Source organism: Megascapheus bottae, chromosome 20 (assembly GCF_031878675.1).
Source record: "Megascapheus bottae isolate mThoBot1 chromosome 20, mThoBot2.hap1, whole genome shotgun sequence".
NCBI lineage: Eukaryota > Metazoa > Chordata > Mammalia > Rodentia > Geomyidae > Megascapheus > Megascapheus bottae.
In genome coordinates, this window is record NC_143528.1 from 40,503,155 (window position 1) to 40,525,632 (window position 22,478).

The window sequence follows — 22,478 nt, forward strand, 5'->3', positions numbered from 1 at the left end:
GACACTGAAGACACTGGAGATATGGCCAGGGGAGGCACGGCGGTATCTGAGTGGGGTTCACAATCCTGGCAGGCATTAGAGATTGTTTATATAGCCTTGGAGTGCCAAGGTGGAAGTCTGACAGTAGCCCAACGCTGCCCCAGCATTGCAGGTGGCCGGCTGGGGGCCACCTTGCTCTTTCTTTTATTTCCTGCCCTGGGGACAGCCAGGACAGGCCACCTCACCCATTAGCGGGAACTTGAGGGGTGGCGGCCGCGTAGGAGATGGCACCTTGAACACACCCCGTCTCCCCAGGTCCCTGGAGAGAGGAGCCGCCTGCAAGAATAGAAAGGGGGGGGGGCCAGTTCATAGCACCAGAGATTCCAGGATATGGGAATGGGGGTCACCAAGGGGAGGACGGGGGAGGGTCCTGTGGGAAGCCAAGTGTCAGGCCGCTTCTGCACACATTTAGCTGCTGGTGGAGCCCCTGGGCTCCCCAGCTGGGCCTCCTTGGCCCATCTCCCACCAGGTCTTGGGGTGGGCCCTGCCTTGGAGAGCCCTGCTGGGAGACCCAGGCTCAGCTTCCTCACCCCAGGTTCCCGCCCTCGCCCCCTCCAGGGCTGCTCAGCAGAGAGAGAACCTCCGGGAGTTGATGTTCATCTTGGTGACACCAATGAGCTTGAGTGGCGTGGAGAGGCTGAAGGAGGAGGCGAGTGGGGAATCACAGAAGAGGTCGGACAGCTCGTCGCGCTCCTCCAGCTCGTAGGTGGCGTCGTTGAGCATCCTCCGGTGCTGGCGGCAGGTCTGCTCGATCTTTAGCTTGTTGATGTCTCCGCGCAGGCGCATGAGCTGCCTGGCCAGCTGCTGGTCCTGCAGCCGCATCTCTGCCTGCAAGGGAGGAGCAGAGGTGCCCGTCAGCAGAGCTCAGGAGGGGTCACAGCCCCCCTCTTTCGCTTCAGGTTTGGAATACAGTGAATGGCTGGATAGGAAAACGAGTGATCAGCAGTAAGAATTTCAGGGTTCCGTCTCTGTCTCTTAAGCTCTGCAGGGGACATGGAAGCAGGAACCCCCAGGGACAGTTTCTATGTACTAGTTCCCCAACTCTTCCCACAGTGCTTCTCTCAGGACTGCTCAGGACAAACCAGCCTGGAATAGCAGTAGCAGGGGAACCTCACATGGGCCCAAGGAGGCGGCTCCTTCAGGGTTCTACCTTCCAGAGGCAGCCTGGGCCCCAGAGACAGTAGACATCTAGGCGAGAAACAACACGGCGGGGATAGCCTATGATGGATGCGAGCCCCAGTTGGCAGGAAGGAGCAAGGTGGTTAGCTTGCTGACATCTGGGTCCTTCTCTAAGCCCTGCCAGGACCTCCCAGGCTCAGGCCTGCCCTGAAAAGCCTGAGATGCCCAGCCTTAGATTCCATCAACTTTCAATGCACGTTTAATGCCAAGGCCCCAAGTAAGATGTGTCCATCCATGCCCCTCCTCCCAAGACGGCCTGGGGTCCCGCTGGGGACACAGGCACAGGACTCAGGGGTGTGGCTTGTTGTTCCAGCAGTCTTGTTATTAGGACACAGCACCTGGAGAGAGGGGGAAAGATGCCCGGTCAGAGGATGTGGGTACACCACAAGTGGGGGGTGGGTCCCCACTAGGGTAAGGAAATGGAGGCAAACCGATGAAGGTTTCTTTGCAGGAGCTAAGAACATTTTCTTGAGAGCTGACCTGTTTCTTCAGGCAGGGAACCCTAAGGCAAGGTTTATATAACTAAACCCCATAATTACATGGCTCTGTGGGAGGAGGGGGGGAGGAGGAGGAGGAGGAGAGGTTTCCTGGCTTCCAAGCCCACTTGGCCAGGTGAAGGGGGTGGGGGATGGTCTCTGAAGAGACACAGCAGCAAGATCTCAAGTGAGCGGGGGTCCTGGTCGGCCTTCCACACCCAGAGAGGAGAAGCCTGGTTCTGTCTCCCTGGACAAGGAACTGTAAGGTTCTGAGGAACTAGCAAATGAAGGCTGCAGAACTTGCTGGAAAAAGCAAGGGGGTGGGGAAGTATCCCCAAGAAAGGAAGCAAGTTCATCATGGCCAGCTAGTTCATGTTGAGATGTATACCCAAAAGAAGGGGAGGCAAAGATCCCAGCTCTCCCTTCCCCTTCCAGCTCAAAGACAGAGCAGCTCCGGTGCCCTGGTGGCGGAACAAATAAAATCCAGCCCATCCTACGCTGGGACATCACTCAGCCTTAACAAAGAGATGGGTAAAAGCCACAGCACGGATGAAGGCGTTATTCTAGGTGACAGGAGCCAGCCACAGGTGCAAATTAGCTGGCATGATTAGATGCAGAGCTGACGGCAGAGCAGGGGCATCGGGGGAGACTGGGCATGTGATCGGGCAGCTTTCTCTACTTTTCTTAGTTCATATAAGGAGTAGAACGGGCTGCATTCCCACCCATCCTCACATGGGTTGTGAGACCCTGTTCTTGAAGCTTGTAGTCTTGATAACCTGTCTCAGCATTTAGTTTCACACGAAGGTTTGCCTTTAGTTCCCAGGCTCTGAATTCAAGCCCCATGGGAAGAAGAAGAGGATGAAGAAGGAGGATGAAAAAGGAGGAGGAGGAGGAGAGAATAGAGGTCCCTGGAGGCTGGGAAGTGGGGAGGGAGCAGGAAAGATGAATAGCATTCTTTATCACGTCATAACAACTTACCACATGCTTCCAAATAACTAACGGGGAAGAGTTTGCAGGTTCCCCACACAGATACCCCAGTTACTCGAGGTGACAGAAGTGCTAATTATTCTAATAGCATATATTTGTATCAAACTGTACTGCTGTGCCCCTCATGTAAATGCACATGTGTTAATGTTCTAATGCTTGACTGGTTACCTAGCCCGGGATGGCGCAGCGCTCTGGCTGAGCAGTGCCTTCTGTCTGAACCTTAGGACTTCCAGACCCCGCCTCTCTCTCAGAGACATACATAACCCCTTCAAAAGAAGGGGAAATGCAAATGACTGTGAGAACAGCACCCGAGGCACCCACCACCAAGGGAGCAGAATGTGCCTCCGTGCTCCTTTGCTGGGGAGTTGTTCCAAGCCAGACTCTGTGGCTAGGCAGATCTGAGTTCAAATCCCTGCTCCCCTGGCTAACTGTGGACAGCTCTCCTAATTCCAGAACTTCCCCCTGTGAAGTGCTGGTCAGGCCTGTCCTGGGAGATGAAGCACTGTGACATTGACCAACACAGACACAGACATAGACACACAGACATACAGACACACAGACACATGCATGCACGCACGAACACACACACACACAGATACGCAGCCCTGGACAGACAGGTATGGGTATGGGAGGACACCGTACCCCTATTTTCCTTCCCCCAATTGCTGGAAGCTTCTTATTATCTCCATTTCATGGTGATAAAACCAAAGAGGATTAGGCAAATCATTTTCCCTCTAGCCAATATCATTAGGATGTGGTAGGACTTGAAATCAAATTGAATTACACATTTCATGCTTGCCTCCTCCTCTCTAATCATAGCCAGCTCCTGGGCTGGTGGGGTGACAGTCACCAGAGAGAACGCGTTAACTCTGCTGCCACCAGACTCAGGGGCTGAATGGAGAAGCTGGGAACTTCAGCTGGGGCTCTGGGGCCCCCCCGCTGGCAGCTGCTTCTCGGCCTCACAGAGGAGGCCCTGCCCCCTTGGCCTCAGCTCACTCTCACCGCAAGGCACCCAGGGCTGAGGATGGCACTGCAAGGCTGAGTTTGGTGTGAAAAGGTCCCTGCCCACCTCCGGGGCTCCGGGTGTCTCCAGATGCCATGCAGCAGAGCTCCTACCCTCTGCTCTATCCGAGCTTCCTTTGTGGCCCTCAGGAAACTGAGGGTGGGGTCTCCTTATGGCACTCCTTTCTTTGCCCTTTTATTTTTTTCATAATATTTCTCTTCCTGATCATAGGTAAATAATACTTTCTTATTGTAGAAATTTCAGAAAGCAGAACAAACATGATCAGAAATGAAGTCCCATGCTACTGGGATTGAACCCCGGGGCTTGGACTTGCTAAATAAGCATTCTATCACACTGAACCACATCGCAGGCCAAAGCACCCTGTTCTGGAGCCAGGAGGGTTGATAGACAGCACATGGCACATGGCTTGAACGGGTGACACATCAACACAGGAGGACAAAGAACCCGAGCGCAGCAGGTGGGTCCCTAGCCTGGTCTAGCTTCATCCTGGCATACAGCCTTGGGTTGGTCACTTAGCCTCACTGTCAAGCCCATAACCCTGCCGAGCCTTCGTCTTCTCCATCAAATGGGAAGAGAAAACAGTCGGCATTCCTGCATGTGAGAGCTGAGACCTCAGTGCTCCTAGCTCAGAGGGCTGCCCTGGCTGGGTCACCAGATCCCCCATCATTTGACAGGACCTTCAGCGGATTAGCTGGATAGTTTGGGCTTCAGTGAGCTGTGCCTAGACTTGCCAAAAGCTGCACATTTGCCAAGTAAGCAGCCTGGGCACCAGAGGCTCCATGAGAGGATCTACCAGGAGCTGTCTCTGGCTGGTTGGCTGGCACCAAGCTGGGCTTACAGGGCGCCAGCAGACCTCAGGTCTCCAGGCTTCCTGGCACCTGGGCCCTGCCTGATTACCAGCTGCCAGGCATCTTGGCCCCTTTTTCTCACAAGTATAAACACCTCTGGAAGGCTCTGTCTGCAGGGATCAAACACTTGTGTGCAACTGAAAAAGTGTCTGTGGCTGGCACCCAGGGATTCTCACCATGAAGAGGCCTGGAGAAGCTGGGGTGTCATGAAGAGGCCAGGAGAAGCTGGGTGTTTTTTGACTTGACCCCCATAGACAAAGAGGAAGCCGTTCTTTTCCCTATTCTTCACCTCCTGGATTGGCACAGAGGATTTCTGCACCTCACTGCCGAGGCAGGACAGAAGGGAGCCCCCTCCTTCCCAGGAATCTGGGGCATTGGGAGATGTTCTATGTCCCAGAGTCAGCTGAGGGCAGGGGCAGCGTCCACACTCCATGCCCTGCCCTGCCCACCCCCTCCTTCTGGAGGAGGTGTGACACACACACACACACACACACACACACACACACACACACACACCACCCTGCCCACCCCCTCCTTCCAGAGGAGATGTCACACACACACACACACACACACACACACCCCACCCTGCCCACCCCCTCCTTCCAGAGGAGGTGTGACACACACACACACACACACACACACACACACACACACACACACACACACACACACACACACACACCCCACCCTGCCCACTAGGAGGTTGTGACCTTCTGCACCCAGCAGCTGGGCACAATGGTCACCTCACAGACCCTGAGTGGACATCCTGGGAACAAGGAGTCTGATCTTAGCCTGGAGGAGTCAGAGGCTGCGGCCCCAGCTGCCCTCGCCAGCCCGCTGACCCTGTCTTAAATCCACTCAGAGCCTAAGTCTGCCTCTGCTGGAGACACACATGGAGGAGGCTCCACTTTCCTCAGAGTCCAGTGCATTGGCTATTTGCAGGTGCCTGGGGGTGGGGGTCAGGAGCCGCTGCCCTCTGTCTAATAATGACAGCCAGGAGGGAGAGGCAGGAGGGGGCTTTAGCCCCTTTCCCACTTGGGAAGTCTGTGGAGATCAGGCAGTCCTCAGGAAGAGGAAGGCAAACCACGCTTCAGACCTGGCACAGCCTCCCCTAGAGGGTGAAGAAGTCAACAACCCTTTCTCTGCCTAGACTAGTTGTTCCTGGAGCCGCCAGACGATCCAGGGGACAGTGGGGGCCATCCTTTCCTGGGATCTGGGCTTCTGTTGAGCTGAATTATAATTCACTGAATTATAATTTCAGTCTATTTCCTGGTTTTGACTGAGAGGTAAGAACACGAGAACATGTTCAAATGGTAGTTGCTTCTACCTCGGTAATTCATTTCTGTCCCAGACAGATCTGTGTGCCACCGTCCCCGACCTGCCTGCCATCCTGCTTTGGGGAGACCACTTTGGGGGAGGATGGCTGTGGTCCCTGAATCTTGTATTTTGAGATCACCTGTATGCCTTCTCTGAGTGCAAGTCACTGCCTCAGCCCCAGGCAATGAGACAGTAATGGCAGGGACAGGCCTGGAGCTCTGAGTCCGCTCTCTGAGGTTTCTGCTTGGTTGCTCAGTCCCATCTCTGCCCCCTTTGATTCTCTGACACCCCAAGTGTGGTACTTATGACACAGATTGTCACCTGAGGGCCTGGTAGAAATTCTTTATCAGGGGCCTTGGGGGTGGGAGAGTCTATATAATAAAGTTCATGCGGCACAGCTCTCCCAGCACCCCAGCTAGGCCTTCTGCTACTGGGTCTCAAACCCCCCCCCCAAAGATGGAGGCTACCTTTGGGTCCTGACTCTGCCACTTTCCAGTCCTATGGTCCATCCTAGGAGTGTCACATGACTCCTACGAACCTCAGTTTCCTCAACTGTAAAGTGAAAACATTCACAATAAGCCTCCAGGATTGTAAGAATCCAAGAGAAAGGGTGAGTGGGTTCTCATTCAGTCTCATTTCTCTCTGACCCTGTGCACTTTGTTAACTGCTGCTGTTTGGGTATTTCTGTGAGCTCACAGAGTTAGAAAATAGCCTGCCTTTGGGGATTGTTGTGCCGTGGCAGCTAAGCATGCTGGGAAGGCAGGCTTCTTCTGACAGCTAACATTGCTCTCCCAGTCTATGTCCTCTTCCTGAGAGCGAGGTGTCCAGAACAGCCATGCCATGGGACAACAAAGTGGTGAGAAATGCAAGTGAAGAGCCGGTGTCCAGGTGTTTCACACCCCTGGCGGCACAGGGAATGGCAGCAGAGTGGAGTACTCTCTTCAGAGGTAAGGCACTGTTACTGATGCAAGCATTCCCTCTGCCCACCTCCGCCTTTGGCCATCCAAAGGCTGACAACCACGACAACCAATGTCCACTGACCCCTAAGGATGCCCTGCTCCACCGACTTCCTGAAGCTGCTCCTGCACCTTGCCCACAAGCCCTTGGGGCACCTTGGCCTGCCATGTTCTAGCAAGAGAAACAGCAGGCCCAGCAGAGCACAGGCAGTGTGACCAAAGCTTTGCAGTTGTTATGAGAGAGGGGTCCAGGGAGTCTTGACTGATTAGGGCTTCCAGGATGATTTCCTCCCTGTCTCCTGCTCTGAAAGGAGGTCCATGAAGAATGTGAACTTATTTGGAAAGTAAATAGCTCTGATCCCAGAAGCAACAAAATCCCAAATGAACCTGAAACCAACGAAGTGTATCCTTGATGAACGGATATTTTCTGTTCCTTCTTATGGAAACAGATCAAAGCAGCTTAGCCTCAGGAATTTGAAGAGCACTGTTTAAGATCTGTCCTGGACACTAGATATCCATTTCTCTATCTCTCACACAACCCCATGAATAAGAATCCACAGGTGATAGCCTTCAACAAATGCCAACAGCGTGCACTCGTGCACACGCGCACGCGTGCACACACACACACCATCCATTGCTAATGACCTGTATTATGTTATGGGTGTTCCGAACAGCATTCCCAACATCAAACCCAAAAGGTTTCCAACTAATCAGATACGTACATCCTACAGCATCATCCCTTCATATACACAACCCACAACGCACTGCACTGTGGTGCAAAAGAATCCCAGACTCCTAGGGGCAGTTGTTTTCCAGAATTCTACTAGACAAACCAGTAGTATTTTGTCTTCCTTGTTGACCTGAGGTCACTACCAGCTCTGGAGGGCAGCTGGCCCTTTGCTGCCCCCTCAGCAGAACGGCCTGACCAGCAGGTGTTACCAGGGCCTCAGGACATAGCCAAGGCTTAGCTGTATGCTTGGCTCATCAGAGAAGCCACCAAGCTGGGGGACTGGTGATTTTCCCCTGGGAAGTGGGCAGGACAAGGCCCTCTCTGTTGCCCCAGGCTGAGATTCATAGCAGGCAGGTGAGAGAGGTTTGTGGTGGGTTGGAATCTGTTATGCCAGTGAGCAGGAAAAGGGCGGAGCCGCTGCACTCCTGCTCCACATCATTGCTCCACATCATTCCACCTGTGCTTATTCTCTTTTTACCTGGAATGCTCAGTCCTGTTGGATTTCCGGGCAGGCTCAGCCTCCTGGCCAAGGCTCTCAGTTAAAGCATGACCAGTCATGCGTCCCCTGGAATCCTGGCGTCATGGGTTCAGTGCTTTTCAGGTTGGGCCTCCACCCTCACAGCAGCAACCCCCAAACCCCAGCTGCAGGGTCCCTCCTGCAGCTACCCCCCAAACCCCAGCTTGAGGAGCGCAACCACTTGCTTGCTATGTCATTGGTCCCAGGCACAGCAGGCAGCTGGGACTGAAGGTGGATGAGGGGGCTTTGGTGATAGAATAGGAAGCTCTGATGGCTGCTGGGCGGCGGGTGGGGGCAGGGAGGGAGGAGGGCATGTCTGTGAGGAGGGCCTGCGTAACACAGAGAAATGAGAGCTGTCCTTTGTCTAACAGGACTTGTAAGTTGGGGCCGTGGTTAAAGAGAAGAGGACGAACATGCTCAAGGGAGAGAGGAGACCAACAGAAGAAGGCAGAGCTCTGCATCCCCTCCTCTTTTCTGGGGGCTCCCGCGGGGCGAGGGCGGGTGACACTCACCAGTTCCTTCCTGAGCCAGGTTAGCGCCTCATCAATGCTTTGGAAATCTTCCAGCTTGCCCATGGACCTTGGAGCCCCGTCGCCCCCACCGGCGGGGGTGGCGGGTGGGGGGTGCTCCCTGGACCCCCTCGGGGGTAACAAGGGGTCCCCGTGCCCACATTCTTCCTCTTCCAAGCTGGCATCCTCCTGCCCAGCAGCAGGCCTCGCAAAGGGCCACGGCTGCTCTTCCAGCCTGGCCTGCCACTCCAGGTAGGAGGGCCTGCGGGTCTCCAGCCTCAGCTTCTCCGTGAGGGCCTTCAGGCTGCGCAGGTGGTCGTCGGGAGGGGCTGCTGCCAGCCCCTCCTCCTCACCCACTCCTTCGATTTGGATCTGGGGCACAGACATCCTAACATCCGCCCAGCAGTCAGTGGAGGGAACTGGGGAGGGCAGCGAGGAAGGCTGGCTGGGTGGCAAGGTTGGCTCCCGCTCTGGGAAGGGGCTCATCCAGCTGGGACCGGGCTCCTGAGGGCATCACTGGATGGGGCCTGGCCTTGGAGGTCGGGTCTTGGAGGCTGTGGAGTTGGCCCCAGGGAGGCCTTCTCTGACCCAATCCAAGGCAGGGCTCAGGGTCTATGATGTGTCCCGGACTCCTGTGGGCTCCACAGATGGCAGGAACAAACAAGTGGTTGCTGGAATCTCCAGGGCAGCCTCTGGCAAGACCCGTCTGTTCTGCAGATATGTTCAGACTGGGGCTGGGTGGGAAGCAGGTCGGCGTTGTCCCTTGGATGAGGGCAGGAGGTGCTGGTCCTGCAGGAAGGATGAGACATCATCAGAGTGGACCCCTCCCCAGCCCCTTGAGGCAGGCATGTCCACTCCTTAGGAGGGGAAACTGAGGCTCGGAGAGGTTAGTGACAAGTCCTCCACTGGCTAGCCCAGTACTGGAAGGTAGGGAAATGATCTCAGGACCTGCACTCAATGCACAGCAGTTCCTAATAAAATCCGTTTTGCCATTCATTAAACCAGTCTGCCTCTCCCTTCTCTGTTCACAGCAAGCCTGTGGAGATTCTTCTCCCCATTTTACACTCCAGCAATTCAAGAATAAGCGACTCACCTGGGAGCAGCAAGGAGCTGGGGCCAGCTGGCCAAATGTGAGCGCACCAAGTCTCTTCCCTGGGCAGCAGCTGCCCCAGGATCCCTGAAGCCTGACGACCGGCTGGGCAGTGCCTACATGCTCAGGTGTGTCTGCTCCCCTCCGTGCCCCCACCCACCACCGACCCGCCCAGGGTCTGGCTCCCTCAACACACCGCCTCCTGCACCAACACGTGACCTCACCTCTTAGGAGGAAGCAAATAAACCTGCAGCTGCGGCCAGGAAGGAGGAAGGAGCTGGGCTGAGCTGAACAGAGCAGTGGGGCTTGTGACTCACCCTGGGGAAAGATGGTTCTCCTGTTTCTCTAAAGTGTCCTGGCAAGGGTTCCAGAGTGATCTGTTTTGGCTTTCCCTTCTCTAGTGAGAGTGACCAGCCAAGGGTCCTACCCCATCATGGTAGGGCGCAATCAGAATTAGCCAGCCACCTCCCAGTCTTCGGGACAGATCAGTGGAGGGAGAGGGGCAGGTCAGAAGAGACACGTGCCTTGAAGTTGGCTAAAGAGGAGGATTAAGAAATGAGATTAGGGAATGCAGCTGTGAAATCTGAATGGCTGGATAGAGAACCATCTCTAAGACTGGAATGCAAAAGGAGACAGGAAGCTGACACAGGGCCCAGAGCCAGGATCCGATCTGACCTGGGCACTCTGCATTTGGCAGAGCTGAGGTTCTTGTGCTCTTTGGGTCTTCCTATGCTCCTCAGTACAAGAAGCAGTTTCCTGAATCACAAGTCTTCTCAGGCCCTCTCCAACCTGGAGACCTGGGGAGCTGTTGTCTGGGGCGCCTTCCAGGCGCCTGCTGTCTGCCTTTGTCGACATGCCAGAATCCATCCTCAGTATGCCTGGGGCAGCCCAACCACATAGCATGCCTGCCCAGGAGTTACTAACACCCAGCAGAGGGGTTTGGAGAGGGCCCCACGGCAGGAAGACTGGTGGGCCTGGCTCTCTGCCAGGGTCCTGTGTGGCCTCGACCTCTCCTCAGTTGGCTTTGGGGGGGTGGTGCTTGACAGGTATGGGGGAGCAGCATCCTGCACTCATAGGTAAGCAGCTCTCCTTGGGCGAGCGCTGGGGGTCTGACTCTGTGCCCCTGCGTCAGGAGGGGGGTTGATTTTAATTGTTTCATTGTTCTGGGGAGGCTGGAACAGTCCCTCAGTGAACTGAGTCAACCCAGGCCCAGACTTTGGTCTGCTAAGCCTTGTGATGGCCAAGCACCTGGTGTAACTGAGCTCACTGCAGCCCTCTTGCCCACAGGTGGGGGGGCTCCTCTTCCACAAAGGGGACCATGGAGGCACAGATGTGGGGGGGCAGCAGTGCACAGCACCCCTTGATTCTGGGTCAGCCTCTGGCCTCAGAGTGAGATCCTGAGCGTGGCTACCCACCCCCAGCTCTTGTGGCCAGGTGACTGCCCCACAGCTCTGGGTCCTCTTTTGAAAAGCAGCTCCACAGCCACAGTGCTCAGAGCAACATGCAAGCACTGCGCTCCTGCTTTAACAACACGAAGTCCTAAGAATTTCTGGCTGGTGATTCGAACCCATGAAGGGAAGTGAGAGTCCCTGTGCTATGCCCGACTCCTGCGGGTTGATCAGGGCCACATCAGAGTCCTATGGCTGTCACCACACTAAGCAGTCCTCTGGTGGGCCCTGGACAGGCAGGGTGGCCTGAGCCAATCTCAACACCCTGGTGTTCTTCATCAAAAGCCGAGTGACACAGCCAGTTCACCTCACCCGCCCCATGCTTTTGGCTCTCAGTAGGTCTGAAAGACCTCCAAAGGGGCAGGCCTGCCTCAGGAATGGGGGGAAGAACCCGCCCCAGACCAGCACCCTGTGCATCCTGCGCCAGACCCCACCTGGCCTGGCTCACCGTGTTAATGTCCACCCACAGCTTACGGGACTAGGTGAGCACGGTTCGCTGTGATCTGCACGGGCATCAAGCTTCAGGCCAGTGTCTGGTCTCACCAGGATGCAGGCCGAGCCTTCTCGTCTGTGGAGTCCCTTGGTCCTATGCCAGTGACTCAGGGACTGATGGAACAGGGGGCAAAGACTCTCTGCACACTGTCAAGAGCTGTTCCCACCTGAACACTGGCATTATCGGAGAGGAATAATGAGAGGAGATGGAGAAGCCTGCGTTGTGGACTTGCCATGTGGAGCATGGGTGAGCCTGGCAGGGCAGAGCTCTGGCACTGGAGAACTGCACCCCTTCCGTGTCTGGTATCTTTAGCGAGGCTCAGAGGGTTCTTTCCTCCTGTCCAGCTGGCATGGGCGCTGAGTTGGAATGTCACCCACACAGGCTCCAGGGAGGTGCCAGGAGGCTGTCAGCCACTGCCCACTTATCTGACACCCAGCTGGCCGTGTCCCTAACTGGTGGGAGATATGGGCTGGGTGCCGGGAACAAAGGCCAGCCCTGGGCAGCTTCCTGCAGAGGCACAGCATGCAGAGCTTTTTATCTCCATTCAGGGGTTTCTGGGGCCAGGATGGGAGGGCCCCTCCAACACACTGGGCGGTGAAGGTTGTCATCTAAGCTAGCTCCTCCCAGGCCCAGGGGAGCAAGGATCAGAGGAGGAAGCCAGGGGGTGCTGCCAGACCTGGAACCCAGTATGGGGCAAACAAGCTGCAATCCCAGGGTTCCAGCAGGCAGGCAGGGGGATACCAGGCTCCCACGCTGCACACCAGACTGCCCTTCAAACTCATTTCCGGGCTTCCCGGCCCTTACTGGAGGCTTTGCCAGCCCTAAGCGAATTCCTTGGTGATGGCACCAAGAGGCAGGTGGGTGGGTTCTGCCAGCCAGCCAACACCTCATATCATTATCACCTTATGAGTTCACCCGGGAAACCTTCAAACCCATTTTCCTGAAGATTCCCAGGGCGGGGCAGGGCGGGATAGGCTTCGTAATTCTCCTTTCACACTGATAGCCCCGGATCAGCATCTCTTCCCACTTCAATTCTTCCTAGAACTACTCATCTGCCTAACATACACGATAGTAACCCACACAATACAGAAAATTGACACACAATACACAACATTCATGATGCACCCTGAGTACACATCAAATACACACAAGACACACGTAATGAACACAATAAAAACGCATAATAGATTGTACACAGTGAAACACACACATAACACAAGATAATGCACAAAACATACACAATCCACACTCAACCCACACAATCCATAGATGATACACCTGGTAACGTACAATACACACATAATACCCACGGCAGCCTTGTAAGCCTATCCATTTTCTAACTGTACAGCCCTGATCCCCACGCTCGCTCAGACTCTGACTTCCCATACATTGGCCCTTCCCTCTCCTCTCTTCCCGAGTTCTCAGGGATTTTTCCCTCTTCTGGAACCTCTTGATTTTCCCAGGCTGGCCTGTGTGCTGGGGAAAACAATTATGTCATCACAAGATTAGCTAATGCCTACTCTGGGCTTCCATGCCAGGAGAGCCCTGAGGGCTCGGCCTCTACCAGCTCAGCAGGCTCCCAATCCCCATAGCACAGATGGAGACTGAGGTCACAGCGCGAGCGGGCAGGGGACGTGCAGCTGAGGCCTTGCCCTTCCAGGCTGGCCTCTGACCACTGACTAGCATCCGATTGTGCCGGGAACTTTTCTGGTGGTTTCTCACTGGCTCTGACCTTCATGAGGTGAGCATGGGGCCTTTTCTCCTGCTTCTCCAGCACCTAGTGTGGTGCTGTGCTCTCTAAGCATCTCAGGATGAGTGGTGGTTGCCAAGGTTTCCCCTGTCTGCGGGAAGCCTAAGCACTCGCACTGAGCTGGCCTGGCTGGGCACGGAGAAGCAAAGCTGTTTCTGGGATGGCTTCTCTCCCAGTTATCTCCTGAGATGCCACCTGCCTCTCCCGCCCCTGCTCGGGGAGTGCCTGGCACAGATCAGGAGCAGCCTCAGTTCTGCCAATCCGTGGGAGGCCACAGCAGTATCCAGCCCTTCCCAGGCCCACCTTTGCTGGGAGAGCCTGGCCCTGGGACATGCCCTCTCCCTGCCCCCAAGAGATGGTCACAGGACTTCGCTGAGCTCAGCCAGCGGGGATTCTAAAGCTTGTTTTTTGTTTGTTTTTTCCCCAAATCCCCAAACTCCCAAGCCATCTCCCTCCCAGCCAGCGGGGGGCGCTGAGGCCTCTGGCTCTCAAAGGGAAGGCTTCACTGGTCACAAGCCAAGCACACGGGGCAGCTCAAAGCCCCCAGTTAGGCCCCGATTGTGCAGCTTTCTAATTCTCCTCTTGGATGCTTTGAGCTGCGATCCTCACGTTTACAAAGGACTAGCAAAAGCACATGCTGGAGAAAGCTGTAAATGAATGTGGAGGGTGTTTGCTGACGTCTGGTTTTTGCTTGTCTTATTTCTGCCGGATCTAGGATCTTCCTTTCCTGACCACCGAGTGCTGCCACCAGAGGAGCAGACCCTTGCTTCTCCTCTGCCCAGACTCTGGCAACTGAGTACAGCATGCAACTTGACCTTGGTCCATTAGAGGCTCAGCCCACCCCACCCCACCCCCACTCGAGTTTGTCCTGTGAGACCCAGGGGGATGGATGGGGAGGAATCTGGAGACAGCCTGGAGTCAGCCCTGGAGGTAGCACACCCCTCTCCCCTAGAACAACCATGTGACCACCCTCTCTGTCTCCTGCTTCTGCCTGCTTTCTCTCTGGCCGCTTTACCTCCTGCCACCCTGTGAGTTCTCTGCCACCCTGCAAGCCTATCATTCTGTGGCTTGCTGGAGTGAGGGGACAGTGGATGGAAGTATATATAAACAAGGGCCAAGTGGTGATGTAAATAAAGTGTTGTGACACTGCCAGGGGCTCTCTCCTCCCCCGTGTCCACGTGTTCCACGGGCAGGGGCATGCACTGCGCGTGTGAGAGTCCCAGGGTGGACGGCACTGTCCTGTGACTGAGATGTGACTGAGCCTGTCAGTACTTGGTTATGGTTCCTAATTCACAGTCGACAAGGGTCTTTGATCCGTGCCAGCAGGGTCAGTTTTCCAGATGTGCATGCTCACATCGATTCCTACTAATAAAAAAATACCACCATGGGTCACTACAGAAATGGACATGCTCTGGCTTATAGAGCCTTCAGCTAGTGCCCAAGAACTGGGCGAAAGCGGAAGAGCTGACCAGTCTGGTCCAGTGGTCTCTGCAGGCGTGGCCCCAGGCTGTTCTGCTTTCCACCAAGACGGGGCTGGCCGCATCCCTGAGGACCACCTACCCTGCATGGTGGATCCTGCGTGTACAGCAGGGAATGATTGGAAGGTCTAGTCCCTGTTGAGCGTAACTGAGGCGGGGAACTGAGTGTCTGACCTGCAGCCCCAGCTTTCCTCTGTGACAGCCCCCGGTCTTACACCTTTACTTCTTGAGGGATGCAGTGGCGACCATTTTCTAGAATATACTGTCTGGACAGGGGCCCGTCCAGGTGTCAACATGTCCACGGGGAGGTTTGTGGCACGAATAACCAGGCCCCAGCCATCCCCGTAGGAGGAAGCTTCTCTGAGCAGGGATGTCTGGGGGTGCCGGATGTCCTCAGTCTGGACTTTGTGCCCCCAACACCATCTGGCAGTTCATGGCTCTGTGTTCCTCTGCCAAGTGAGCTTTGAGTGGCCAAGACACATTGCCCCACCACACAGCCACAGGCTAGCAGATGATAGCCTCTCCTGGCTCCTCTCCAGCACCTGCGGGGTCAGGCAGACCCAGCGCCTCCACCTCTGCCCATGGTCCTGGCTCTGAGGGGGCTTCTGAAGTTGTCAAACTGGGGCCTGCTCCAAGGTTGAGGGCCAGCCCAGGTGACTTATACAGAGCTGCCTCGAGGATGATGAGAGGGGAAGAGGCTTGGAGGGTGCCTCTGAGCTGTTGCCCCGTGGGTGACAGGTCTTCAGGTCTGGGCCCCTGTCCACAGCTGGGCTGGAGCGTATCATCAATCTGGAGTCCAGGCCTGAATGGGGGCTGACCTCCAGCCTGGCCTCACCCAGCGTGGCAGGTGAACTGTGACAAGCCCATCCAGTTTGGCAGTGCCTCAGTGACCAGCTGGACGACTGAGGGGAGGGGACACAGCCCTGTGCCCCCTGCAGAGCTGTTGACAGGAGCAGAGCTGCCTGGAGCCCATCTCCTCCTCCTTGGAGTTGCCATGGAGACCGAGGCAGGAGGGACAGCATTGATCTGACACTCTGCAGGTCATCTTTCCCCGCCCCAGGCCCATCTTTATTCTAGCTCTTGGGCAAAGCCAAGGCTAGAAGGGGGGGGGGGGGAGGGTGAAGTGGGAAGAAAGTTGCTGGGGGAAGAAGGGAAGATACCATTCAGAGGCTGGATCCTGGCCCCAGCTGTGTGGATGAGATGGTGAAGGGTAGGGGTTGGGGAAATTGTATTGGTGTGTGTGTGTGTGTGTGTGTGTGTGTGTGTGCATTCATGCACATGAGTGTGTGCTCCTTTCACCCTGAAATGACCCTGAGGCCTGACTAGTTCCCTCTACCTCAGGTGAGGAACCCATCCCAGCATGCAGGCCCTCGGAGGAGAACGGCTGCCCTCAAATGGCTTCATTGTGGAAAAGCTTCAGGCACACGAGCTTTATGCTGTTTCTCTGTTTCAAAGTCCCTTGCCCAAAGAAACCCAGAGGGATGAGAGTGCCAACATCTCCACATTCCCACGGCAAGGCTCAGTGCTTCTGGCTGAAACTACAGTGGCCCACTGTGCAGGCCCGAGGCAGGACCTGTCCGGGCGGGGTCCCCCTCTGCAGACAGGCCCCACCGCACAGGAGCCTGAACTTAGGAAGGCTCAGCCAGGCCACTACACAACGGGAACTTGAGTGGGAGGAGGATCCCTTCATTTCTCCGCTTGCTCTGTGCGCACTCGGGGGGGCGGCCAGGTGACGTGGGCTGCAGGACAGGACACTGGACAGGGGCTGCTCTAGCGGCCCGTCCTGACCAGGGTTGCTGAGGAGAAGCAGCCCGGGGCTGGTGCTTCCCCTCCCTTCGTCCTGCTGCAGAGAGCTATGGACATGTCCTACTCCATGTTCTGCTTCTCTCCAGAGCAGGGGAGGGGCAGGCACTCAGAGCACAGCAGCCAGTGAGGCACCAGCTCCCACCCCTGCGCAGAGGCAGCAGGGTGCACCCCGGCTGCACCCCTGCGCAGAGGCAGCAGGGTCTGCTTACCTGAGTCCTCCAGGGAACCTCGGTGAAATTCTGTTTACACCCTGCCAGTGCTGGCTCCTCCACTTCCATCCACACACCTGGAATGACAGAGCAGTCACAGAGACTTTACAATCACACCCAAATTCACATTCTCCCCGTCTAAGACCACGGAGAGACTGCACATCAAAAGACTGACCAGTGGAGGTACTGGCTGGGTTTGGACCTGAGGCTTCTCGTTTCCATTGTATGGGAAACAGGGGCGCCTGTCTTACTGGCACATTATGAGGACACACTCTAAAATTATTGGTTAAGCCCTTTCCAAATACAAAATGCTACATCGGTGCTGAATAATGGATGGGCTCTGCTCTCTGCTGCTAACATGGGGCCCAGGCCATCCAGGAGACAGAAGCCTGGGAGGGCGGAAACCTTCCTTTTCATTCTGGCCTGTGAAAGAAGTTGTTGAGACAATTACCAAGAAAGAGTTGTGCTTCTCTGTGGTTCTGAGAGGCCCTGGCCCCTGGGAGCCTGGCGGCTAATTTACAGCCTCGGTGAAAAGAGAGGAAAGGAGAGATGCGGGAAAGATGAGGGGCGGGGGGGGGGGGTCCTTTGGGCACACTTGAATAGCCCCCAAGGCCTGGGAGAAGCCAGCTCTGCTAGGCAGGTAGGGAAGTAGCTGGGAACCCAGCAGGAGCTGAGCTTCTGGGGTGGGTAGGGCTGGGCCGTGGGAAATGCACCAAGTAGCCCTCTTGTGTGAAAAGGGTCCACACAGTTAAGGTAGGGGCTAGGGCAGCCTGTTTCCCATCCTGGCTGGCTTTCAGATGTGAGCACAGGATTTCACTGATCAGGGGCCACCGTGGCAGTGGAAATTAGGACCCAGAACACAGGCTTTAAAGCCATCTGTGGACAGCCAAGTGGACTGCAACCCAGGCACGCTTCTTTTCTATTTTCCAGCAGAGGCACTCAGGTGTCATTTCACAACAGTGTGGCCTACTAGAGTCTTGTGACTGGCGTATGTCCCAAACCCTAAACACAGCCGTCGAGCCCACTCAGATCCACAGGATAACTGGCTCCGACTTCTAGTAAGCAAAATCAGTGAAGTCCAGTTCAAGTAGGAATTTGCCTTGACTATTGATTTTCTACTTTCAAAGCCCAGCCAAGGATTTCACAAGGGGTTTCCTGATGTGCACGTGTGTTCATTTCAGTCACACGCTTCTAAACCAGCTGCATGAGTTCTGAGCCATCCCAACGACTCTACTGACTTCCATTCGTGGCCTATGTATCAACAAGGGTTTTGTTCGTCTTCCACCTCTTCAAGCAGATCCATGTGCCAGTGAAGAGAAGAGCCATGGCGGGGCCCAGCGTGACTCCTGGAGGGCCCTGGGGATCCCAGTCACTCCCGAGGAAGTTTCCACCAGCAAAACTCACAGGGAGGACAAAGCAGCCTGACATGTGAGGGACTTGGCAAGCAGCTTCCTCATTGGTGCAGGCCTGAGGACTCCTTCCGCTGACAGGCCCTGCCTCAGTTTACTTCAGCCTCTCCTGGACGGAGGCCGACAGTTACTCAGTGGTAATCTATGTGCATAACTGGGGAAGACATGGTACAAGTAGAAGCGAGGGAGCATGGAAAGGAGGAAGAAGGGGGTTGAGCGAGGACCCTTGGTGGCTGGCTAGGCCCAAAGACAGTCTTGTAGCCTCCAGAAAGTGGTTGTGCTGGCTCCACAGGGGCCCCAAGGCTGGCGAGAGAGACCTTCTCCGATTGGGGGATGAGCCCTTCAGGAAGGCCGTCACCTTGTGTAGGTGTGACTTCTTTCCTGGCCTCTCTGAGCCACTGGCAGCTTGGATTTCCTCTGAGAATATCACTTCTTGAGTCTTGGGGTCTGCAGCAGGGGTCACTTGACTCCCTCTGCTTTCACCTGTGAGCTGCACCCAGTCATTCTACCTCTTGGACCCAATACATGGGAGTAATGATGAGCCCTGTGAGGGGGATCCTGAGGGTGCAGGGGCTGTGGATGTGACCACCTCCCCGCTGGTGGTGACTCGGGAGAAGAGCCTTCATGTTGACCAGCCCGCCTCCTGGCCTGAGGCTGCCTTCCAGGGCCTCCAAACCCCTCTGGCCAGAGCTCCTGCCCCGCACACAGTCAGACAGGCACCGCAGCAGGTCTGAGGGGGGGCCAGGGCAGGGTTGTCTGGGCAGCCCTGGGCACTGCAGACAGTCTTGGGGCAGATGAACCCCCCCCAAGGGCTGTCAGAATCCCCAGGGCCACCTTCCTGAGGGGCGGGGCGGGGCGGGGCGGGGCGGGGTAGGGCAGGGCGGGGTAGGGCAGGGCAGGATGGAGCAGGGCAGGGCAGGGCAGGGCAGGGCAGGGCAGGGCAGGGCAGGGCAGGGCAGGGCGGGGCAGGGCGGAGCAGGGCAGGGCAGGGCGGGGCAGGGCGGAGCAGGGCAGGGCAGGGCGGGGCAGGGCAGGGCGGGGCAGGGCCCACTTCAGGCCCACACACCCCGCAGGTTTCTGACAGCTCGGCTGGGGGAGGCCGGGCCGGAGCTGCCTGCTCCTCTCCGCCCCCTGGCTGGTCTTCCCGGTGGCCCGTGCCCGGGTCCCGGCTGAGCTGGGGAGGACACCCTGGGGACCCCGTCCGAGGTCCGGCTGGGCTGGGCTCCTCCTCTCCGGGGGCCGTCGGCGGGGCGCAGGCGAGGCGGGGTTCCCCCCCCCCCGAGCCCGGCGTCCCCGCCCCGCGTCCTCCGGGTCCGGCGTCCCCCCCTCGGTCCGGTGTCCTCCGGGTCCGGCGTCCCCGCCCCGCGTCCTCCGGGTCCGGCGTCCCCCCCTCGGTCCGGTGTCCTCCGGGTCCGGCGTCCCCCCCTCGGTCCGGTGTCCTCCGGGTCCGGCGTCCCCGCCCCGCGTCCTCCGGGTCCGGCGTCCCCCCCTGGGTCCGGTGTCCTCCGGGTCCGGCGTCCCCCCCCTCCGTCCCCGCCGGCCGCGCTCCTCCCCTCCTCCCCTCCTCCCCCCCCCCCCCCGCCCCGGCTCGGGCCCGGAGCCGCCGCGCCTCGCACGCACCTGGAGCTGGAGGCCCTGCCGAGGCGCGTGGCCGTCCCGCCGCCGGCCCCCGCCCCGCGCCCGCGCCCGGCCCCGCCGCTTCCCGGCGCTTTTCTCCTTCCCTGGTTGCGTCAGGGCGGTTGCCAGGCGACGCGGGCCGGGGCCCCGCCGCCCCGCCGGCCCCTCCAGCCCGGCCCCTCCGCCCCGCCGCCCCGCCGGCCCCTCCGCCCCGCCGGCCCCTCCAGCCCCGCCCCTCCGCCCCGCCGCCCCGCCGCCCCGCCGCCCCGCCGCCCCGCCGCCCCGCCGCCCCGCCGCCCCGCCGCCCGGCCGCCCCGCCGGCCCCTCCAGCCCCGCCCCTCCGCCCCGCCGCCCCTCCGCCCCGCCGCCCCGCCGGCCCCGCCGCCCCGCCGCCCCGCCGGCCCCGCCGCCCCGCCGCCCCTCCGCCCCTCCGCCCCGCCGCCCCCTCCAGCCCGGCCCCGCCGCCCCGCCGCCCCGCCGCCCCGCCGCCCCGCCGGCCCCGCCGCCCCGCCGCCCCGCCGGCCCCGCCGCCCCGCCGCCCCGCCGGCCCCGCCGCCCCGCCGCCCCTCCGCCCCTCCGCCCCGCCGCCCCCTCCAGCCCGGCCCCGCCGCCCCGCCGCCCCGCCGCCCCGCCGCCCCGCCGGCCCCGCCGCCCCGCCGCCCCGCCGCCCGGCCGCCCCGCCGCCCCCTCCAGCCCGGCCCCGCCGCCCCGCCGCCCCTCGGCCCCGCCGCCCCGCCGGCCCCTCCGCCCCGCCGCCCCGCCGCCCCCTCCAGCCCGGCCCCGCCGCCCCTCCGCCCCGCCGCCCCCTCCAGCCCGGCCCCGCCGCCCCGCCGCCCCGCCGCCCCTCCAGCCCGGCCCCGCCGCCCCGCCGCCCCGCCGCCCCGCCGCCCCGCCGCCCCGCCGCCCCTCCAGCCTGGGCTCCCGCGGCTGAGCCCCAGCGCCCCGCGGTGCCGACCTGGAGCTCGTGGCGCTCCTCCAAGTCCAGCTCGAGGTGGAGCGGTGTGAGCCGGTCGGGAGCCTCGGGTGACCTAACTCGGGGACACCTCCGTGAGCCTGGCCAGGGCCGGCAGCTGCCCTGGCGGGTCCCCCATGTCACAAAGCTCCAGGACGGCTCCCCTTTGGGCTGTCAGCCTCCCCCCCTCCCCACCCGGGCCCCTCACCCTTCAGTGTTCACCCACATGGGGCTTGAACTCAGAGTCTGGCAGCTGTCCCCAAGCTAGAGTCCTACCTCTGGAGTGCAGTTCCCGTGGGGCTGGCGCTCTGCCACTTGAGCCATCCGCAGCTGCAGGTTCACGGCTCAGGAGTTGAGAAAGAGGCGCACAGGCTTTCCCGTCTGGACTGACTTTGAACTGCAAGCCTCAGATCTTGGCCTTCTGCACAGCTAGGATGACAGGAGCCAGCTTTACAAGTGTCCAGCTGAGCCTTTCAACATCTTGAGATTGGAACCAGACTGATGCTCATTTTCCACAGTCTCTAGACCCACTCACCATTCAGTCCATTCAACAATTCCCCATTGATTGCTCCACACACCAGGCAGACAGGGGAACACGTGAGGTTCCCTTGCCTCTGAGCGCTGACATCTTAGCAGGAGCTGCGAGGTGGATGACGAACAGTGAGTAGACTAGACAAACTGAGACTGCATTCCTCCTGGGTTGGAAGTGACCGCCAAGGAGGAGCAGGACACTTTTTTAGCAAGGTGGACCAGTGTGACCTCAATAAGAGCCAAGGCATATACACGATGAGAAGGAGCTGTCCTGGATATACCATGGGGGAAGCAAGTGCAAAGGCCCCGAGAGAACACGTGTGCCTGCCATAGCGGAAGATAAGGGCACCTTGCCCACCACTGGAATGCAGTGTGCAGCAGACAGTGAAGACAGTGCCAGGGACACGGCAGGGATGGGTTTTGGCCTCACTAAATCTGTCCTGTTCCCATTGGAATGTTTAAGCCAGCAAGCCCCCTTCCCGTGTTAGATGTGTACTCACACTTGGCTGAGAGCACAAAGCTGTTGGTCCTCATTGTCCATAGACTACGAGGTGGAGGGCGGGGGAGGGATGACACCAGGCTCCGCTCTGTTCCTGGGAGCAGTTAGGACCTGAAGTCATAGACCTGTGTCCACCAGCTTCTGCCATCTGCCCTGGGAAGGCCTTGAGAGGGGTCAGGAAGGGTTGGTCATGAATCATGATGAGCAGCGATGACTCCTGGCTGCCCTTATCTCTTCCAAGAGGTTGATTCAGCCAGAAGGGTGGATTTTCTGCCCCAGAGGGAGCCCATTGGGTTTACTTGGGGTCAAGTCATTCTGTGTCATCCAGTGTTAGGCATTAGGAGGTTCGTACACATCACTTGTTACTTAGAAGAGAATTAGCTGTTCCCCATCGTCCTGGGAGGAGAGGAGGTGACACGTTACCTGAGCCTAGACGCGTACAGAGGGTGGCTCTTGAATGAAGGAGTGTGAGAAGTGGGTTAGAAGAGCTTGTGCCATTATTTACACAGAGTTTGGGGGGGTCTGTCAGTGTAGCACAAGAGTGGAGCTACAGTATGTGGGATAGCACTGAGGCAGGAGGAGTAGGAAGGGATGTCACGGTTCTCTGGCCTTTG

The 22,478-nt window shown here is 58.3% G+C and overlaps 1 protein-coding gene across 6 annotated transcripts; it reads right to left on the reverse strand.

The window, feature by feature from the left end:
- Nucleotides 1-219: 219 nt before the first annotated feature.
- Fam167a (family with sequence similarity 167 member A) lies at nucleotides 220-21,856 on the reverse strand. 6 transcript variants are annotated; one of them, XM_090353694.1, is made up of 5 exons: nucleotides 21,796-21,856; nucleotides 16,857-16,933; nucleotides 8,586-9,371; nucleotides 620-867; nucleotides 220-315 (listed from the first exon to the last, which is right to left on the reverse strand). In XM_090353694.1, the coding sequence occupies exons 3-5, from the start codon at nucleotides 9,066-9,068 to the stop codon at nucleotides 228-230; spliced, it is 819 nt and encodes a 272-aa protein (XP_090209820.1). In that variant the 5' UTR covers nucleotides 9,069-9,371; nucleotides 16,857-16,933; nucleotides 21,796-21,856; the 3' UTR covers nucleotides 220-227. The 6 variants fall into 6 exon arrangements, with proteins under 6 accessions (XP_090209820.1, XP_090209818.1, XP_090209819.1 ...); XM_090353692.1 differs by lacking the exon at nucleotides 21,796-21,856 and adding an exon at nucleotides 20,838-20,919; XM_090353693.1 differs by lacking the exon at nucleotides 21,796-21,856 and adding an exon at nucleotides 19,886-19,944.
- Nucleotides 21,857-22,478: the final 622 nt, after the last annotated feature.

Excerpts from the sequence above, each read along its gene's own strand:
- Fam167a (XM_090353694.1), bottom strand. The coding sequence starts at position 9,068 with ATGAGCCCCTTCCCAGAGCGGGAGCCAACCTTGCCACCCAGCCAGCCT. Across the intron at positions 868-8,585 it reads CCTGGCTCAGGAAGGAACTG|GCAGAGATGCGGCTGCAGGA; the intron begins GTGAGTGTCACC and ends CCTCCCTTGCAG. Across the intron at positions 316-619 it reads ATGAACATCAACTCCCGGAG|GCGGCTCCTCTCTCCAGGGA; the intron begins GTTCTCTCTCTG and ends CTATTCTTGCAG.